The sequence below is a fragment of the Rhizophagus irregularis genome, chromosome 21, assembly GCF_026210795.1.
Source record: "Rhizophagus irregularis chromosome 21, complete sequence".
Lineage (NCBI taxonomy): Eukaryota > Fungi > Glomeromycota > Glomeromycetes > Glomerales > Glomeraceae > Rhizophagus > Rhizophagus irregularis.
In genome coordinates, this window is record NC_089449.1 from 1,095,452 (window position 1) to 1,101,451 (window position 6,000).

General features: G+C 33.7%; 2 protein-coding genes across 2 annotated transcripts; one reads left to right on the forward strand and one right to left on the reverse strand.

Annotated features, from left to right (window-relative positions):
- Positions 1-539: 539 nt before the first annotated feature.
- Positions 540-982, forward strand: OCT59_013683 (uncharacterized protein; the record flags this gene model as incomplete). The annotated part of the gene is made up of 2 exons (XM_066141670.1): positions 540-638; positions 713-982. The coding sequence occupies 2 exons, from the start codon at positions 540-542 to the stop codon at positions 980-982; spliced, it is 369 nt and encodes a 122-aa protein (XP_066001785.1).
- Positions 983-4,008: 3,026 nt separating this feature from the next.
- OCT59_013684 (uncharacterized protein) lies at positions 4,009-5,781 on the reverse strand. The gene has a single exon (XM_025314653.2). It carries the CDS (start codon positions 5,737-5,739, stop codon positions 4,150-4,152), a length of 1,590 nt encoding a protein of 529 aa, XP_025184649.1. The 5' UTR covers positions 5,740-5,781; the 3' UTR covers positions 4,009-4,149.
- Positions 5,782-6,000: the final 219 nt, after the last annotated feature.

Consider the following 6,000-nt stretch of genomic DNA (forward strand, 5'->3'; position numbering starts at 1 on the left):
GCCATCAAAGAAAGCTTAGACATGTGAGTTTTGAGCATGTGATTTTGTTATATACGACACAGTTGTGGTAACCCGTGTATTAAGCTTTCTTTTCGCGGAATTCTATTTTGAAGGATGCCTATTACAATAGCTACAAATCTTTGAATTTACATGTTATTATGGACTTAAGACATGAAAGCCTCAAACCCTTTACTCTTTCTCCAAACTAAAATTTGCTTATTATAATTGTACTCTTTCTTCAAACTAATATTTGCTTATTAATTGTTTACGGATTTTTACATTTATTTACCTGATACACAAACTTATAACAAGTAAAAATTAAACTGTCTACTACCGCTGATAGTTACAGTGAAAATTTTAATGATTTGAAGGAAAGAACCTCAGTCATTAATAAACGTTTAAAGACTGAAAATGAAGAATATAAGAAGCTTACACAAAGAATAATAGTCAACACTTGTAATAGTGGTGCTGAAAGCATTCAAGATTTAGACACTAACTTCGGCCGAATATCTGAAATTATAGAAGATCAGAATAAAGTAATGGTCGATACTCATGAACTTACTAAAAAAGTAATAGATTCATTAAAGAGTAAAGAAATTTACTGTTTAAGAGATTGGATCAGAAAATTTTTTATTCAAGTAAAAGGAAAGTATAATGCACCGAATAACGACGTGCGTGGTTGGGCGAGGTTATTGGTGCTTTTGATGTAAAGGCGGCTTCTGGAAAGGTAAATTTTAGAAGCCAAGATGAAGAATATATTTCGCAGTTAAAAATAACCTTGGATGAAGTTCAAATGTCAATTTATGATTTCGAGAAGTTGTATAAAATGAAAAATGAAAGTAACGTTGAATTTCAAGATCAAGAAAATACTTTGGCAGAAGCAAGAGAGCGATTTGAAAAGATGCAATTTTCCAACAAAATGAAGCATTACGAAGAACCATTAAAAAAACTCTTTGAGGCATTAAAAATGTGGTATCGTTGATTACTGTAATTTCACACTTTCATAAAAAAAAATTATGCAAGAAGGCTTAAATGCAATATCGTACAATTCCTAAGTAATCCTCCTTTTACAGTAAATTAAAAACATACATTTCCTGTCTGGTTGAATATTTTATTATTTATATTGGCAACGTACATTTAGCAAATAGGTATGTTCTTATATACGAAAAAATTTATCAGCTTGTATTTTATGAATATGTAATGAATTCTCTGCAATAAAAAAATACCAAAGATAGTAATAATTTTCAAGTTATTGGTTTTACAGACTTTTACTAACTTCTAATGCTATGCAGATGTGTATGATAACGCAAAATTGATTTTTACCAGTGTTAGTTAAAAATAAATACACGAGTTACATGATAAAGTTACTATGTTTCAACTAATTAGCCTATCTATTCCTCCGCAAGATTGCTCAATGACTTTACCTTTTTCATTCCCTCGATTCCTCTCACTTTGCAAAGTTTCTACTGGCCTTTGTGCCAGTTAATATGACCAAGAATTTTTTTCCGCCATGTCCTTCATATCCACATCTTCATACACAACAACAACTTGAACAATGGTTTCCTTTTACTGTCTAGCGTACATTCCATGAACCATTTTTCCACATCTGTCACAATTCCTCATACTTCACAATTCCTCATACCTTGTACTCGCGTTTGCAGATAGTAAAGACAATCTGAACGGCGACTGTGCAAATTTTCATCTTTTTTTTAGGCAGTAACTTCGATCGTGACGTTTTGTCCTGGTCTTTCATAACCTAAAATTTCGTCAGCATGGAATCCAAATAAAAGGATCACACGTGCGCGTGAACAATTGTCAAGAAAAAAATTCATAAATACAATGATTGACAAATTTTTTATGAGTGTTAAGGCACATGTCTATCCTAATTATATATTTTTGCTCGCTTTCCATCAACCAATGATGATTTCTGCTAATCAAAAACTCACTTAATTTGCCCGAATAATTTCTTGATAGGTCATTGCGGGATAGATGAGTAGGACCTTCCCATCACCATTATCACTCCCATCTCCAATACCACTTTGAGCTTTTGTTATTACACAGTCGATACCTGAAATTGGAATATCAAATAAAAGAGTTAGTAATAATCACATTGATTTTAATCAAGTAGGTCACATTTTTCGAATTTGTTTTACAAACATAAATGTTCTAGGCTTTTTTTTTTCAATGACTGTCGAAACTAAAATACTTTTTTTACTAGTGTACCCGTTTGGAAGTGCGTAGAATTATTCATGCGGTGGGGGATGTACAACTGTTAGTAATTCTGGCAATGAATGTGATATTAAAGACGGTGATGGATATCAGGTCAGGGGAGATCAGTACACATTTACTATTAGCTCTACGTATTTCTTCAGGGCCGGCACTATGTAATTCTGGTCGGCATTATCCACAAATGGAAGCGATCTACATATTTTGGCTCATTCTAAGCAAATAACCAGGACCTTTCTATGTATAGCTCGAGGTCGATATGATGACGAAATCGGACAAATCTTGATTTTAATGTCGCTAATTGCCAGAACCCAACAGATTCGAGCACTAGATGTTGCTTTTGATGGATTTGATGGTAGAAGTGGTAGATATGATAGTTGAGGTGGTGGTGGTAGCTAGAGATGGTAGTGGAATTTGGAGGTGAAGAAGATGATGGATGTGGTGGTGATGATGGACGCGATGGGTGCGGATGTGATTGATGTATATTATTTTAGAAATAAAAATCTCTTATCATGTTATTGCTAAATCGTTCTTTGCTGAATGGCAACCTTTTTGATTTAACAGGCAGAGAATTACCAAATAAAATATTTATTATATATCATGGCCTACTCGCATCATATTATGGTTTTTGTATTGAACCCTATTCTACGATCCGATTTATATGATGATATCAACTGCTTACCGTTTCTAAGATCCAAATTTGACGATTTGATTTTCGATTTCGATTAATCGAGTCTGAATCGAATAAAATACGGACAATTCCTGTAAAAAAAAAATGTCCGGAAATTGTAGCTAAAAATATCCGGAAAATGTCAGTGTGTCCGGAAAACGTCCAGAAAATTGTAATATTCCGGACACTTTCTGGATGCTGGGTCTGAACCCTCCTAGACATTTTCTGGACATTTTCTGGAAAATGGAAATTTTCCAACATCCGGAATATTGCAATATTCCGGACATATTCCAGACAAATAAACATTTTCCGGACGTTTTTAGCTACAATTTCCGGACATTCTTTTTTTATAGGGAATCATGTGATGTTACTCCATCATCCTCTTATTTTATACATCGTAATTTTCCTAAAGGAAATTTTTGTGTCAAGTTATTGTAATTTGACCTAAGTTTCATATCTGGTAATATCTCGCCAAGAACTTAATAATAGAAATAGCAAAATTATTTTGCTGCTAAATATTTATTGAGATTCGATTTTAATTCGATTTTGGTAGGAATTTATTCCAATCCTGAAGCCAAACTGAGTGGAAATAAACCGCTTTATTAAGGATTTTTTGTAAAGCATATTAACAAAGATCGTGAAGTCATACAGTGGGTTTCACTTTTTTAAGAACGAAGCATGAATCCAAATGTCTCTTTGATGTGATGAATACGTTCAGCTGTGCCAATTACCTATGAATTCAATAACACTTATCAGAAACAAAGGTTTTGGGAAGATGGAGGGCAGTGGAGGGCAGGGCGCCCAAAAGATATTGAGGAGTTGGTATGTGGATGAATCACGTGATCAAGTGAAAGAGGCCATAATGATTATTCTGGATCTTTTATTTTATTCCATTAGTCTTTATTAATTTCATTTAATTATTTATGATTTAAACAAATAAACGATGAGATCAACAACTATTGAACGTTTCCTCATAAAACCATTATAATATAATTGTAAGGCAATTTTTACGGTGGGTTATATAGCTGCTTTCATTAATTTAATACTTAACTGAATTTTATAATAAATAATGATAATTATCGCCATTGAAGAGTATTAAAAATACGCTTTTTAACGTGATCATTATCCGGATATTATTATTATATTATGGAATGTCTGAAATTTCTAGAATTATTGTTTTTCCGTCTATCAAAATATTAAAGTACTAATCAACCATTATTATAAATTATAAAATACATTTTTGTTGTTTTAATTTATTGTATTTTTGTCGTCAATTTTAAATGTCCCTCTTCTAATTTGACATCACATTCCACCTCTTTAATTCTCATTGCTTGATCTGATAAACTTTTTGAACAAGCATCATCCATATGATGCTCCTTAAATAAGGCTTGGTAAAGCAGTCTCTGTGGTGTACAAATGAATTCAACAAGTATCCAGATAGTATCATTTTGCAGAGAAAACACACATACACAGGAAAAGATGAATAGTGGGAATGTGATGACAATGGCATAAATCAAAACAGCTGAAAGTGGAGCAAAAGTTTGTTCCTTAATCACTTCAAGCACATAACCATACCCTTCCCCATCTCCTTCCCCATCTCCTTCCCCATTTGCTTGTACTGCACCACTACTAAATCCGGCAATTGTCGCTTGAGCCCATTGTTGTGCAAATGCATTGGCAAATAACGTGCTATTACCAGTACTATGTGCTACATCTTCAACATCATCTACCGTTCTCCTAAGCAATTCACCTTCCGATGATGCAACACCAAGGGCAAATTGTTGCGAAGTTGTCAAATTTCCTAATGGTAATGATTTTAACGATCCAAGAGTGACAACATTTTCAGTTATTGAGGTTAAGATTTGGCAGTGTAGCAAGATTGAATGGCCACCATGAACTTCGCCTACGAACTCAGAATCATATTCTATACGTTCAGTATTATATCGTATAGTGACAATTGCATGTATAGGATTTAATGCTATGTATAAGTTATCAATCGGTTCAAAAACGTCACTAGTAACATTTACATCGGATAGTACAGTTTGTGTATTCCCTGAGGCGTACCACAGTGACTCAGGGCAAGAATAATTTGTCATAGCACCATATCTGGCTTTTAAATTGCATAATGTACTGACTGGTTCACAGAAAGGTTTTAATAAGATACCAGATCCTGAATATGCATAGCTTGTATTTAAAGGCGGAGCTTGCAAAAGGTAAACACCATCATCATTATTCCAAATCTGAAATGTATCACTCGTATTTCGATATATTTTCAATGCTTTACCTGGATTGCTCAGTCCACGTTTATTTCTAAAACAAGTAGTAATGTATGAAAAGGAACAATTTTTTGCTATATCTAATGATCTCGCACTTGGGATCATTAATCCTGGCAGTTGTTGAGACCTTCCAACAGCGGTTATATGGAGATACAAATCAGCTAGTGATACCGTATATTGCCAAACCAGGACTGAGGCAATAACGATAGCAAGTTTACGAGTTTTACCAGAATTAAAGCAGGCTTTTAAAGTACACAATGGACTAAGAGTTATAGATGCTTCTATTAATTGACTAATCATTGCACCAGACCCGTTCAGCGTTGGTATTTTGTTTAAGACAAGCATTCCTGTTAAAATAGCCGGCATCATGAAACATGCAATAAAAGATATTACTTTTGTGGTCACTGTTACAGCCGTCAAGAACAAACCAACACGCAAGTCCCACATGACATCGAGTCCCGTTATTTTGCCCCACATTCCTACAAAGACCAACAATATAAATATCAAGACGGAAGTAACCCAACCGATGATGATACCTTGAAATATTGACGAACTAAAATATTTCATAACTTTAGAGTTCTTTTAAGCCACGTTATTTTGATTTAATACTGAGAACAAACAATACTTCTAGTCTGAAATATATAAAAAAATTAAATCAGACTACTTATAGTTAGCGTATCGAGAAAACGAAATGCAAGTATTTGAAAAAAATTTTTTGTACACAAACTGCCATACGTTTTGCAGGAAATAAACAATAATTAACCTAAATCATCACTCTGCATTGCCTTCAAATTAATAGAGCTTAACCATCTTGATCTCGTAGTTAGG

What these genes read in the sequence shown, in the direction of transcription:
- OCT59_013684 (XM_025314653.2), bottom strand. Translation starts at nt 5,739, where the DNA reads ATGAAATATTTTAGTTCGTCAATATTTCAAGGTATCATCATCGGTTGG.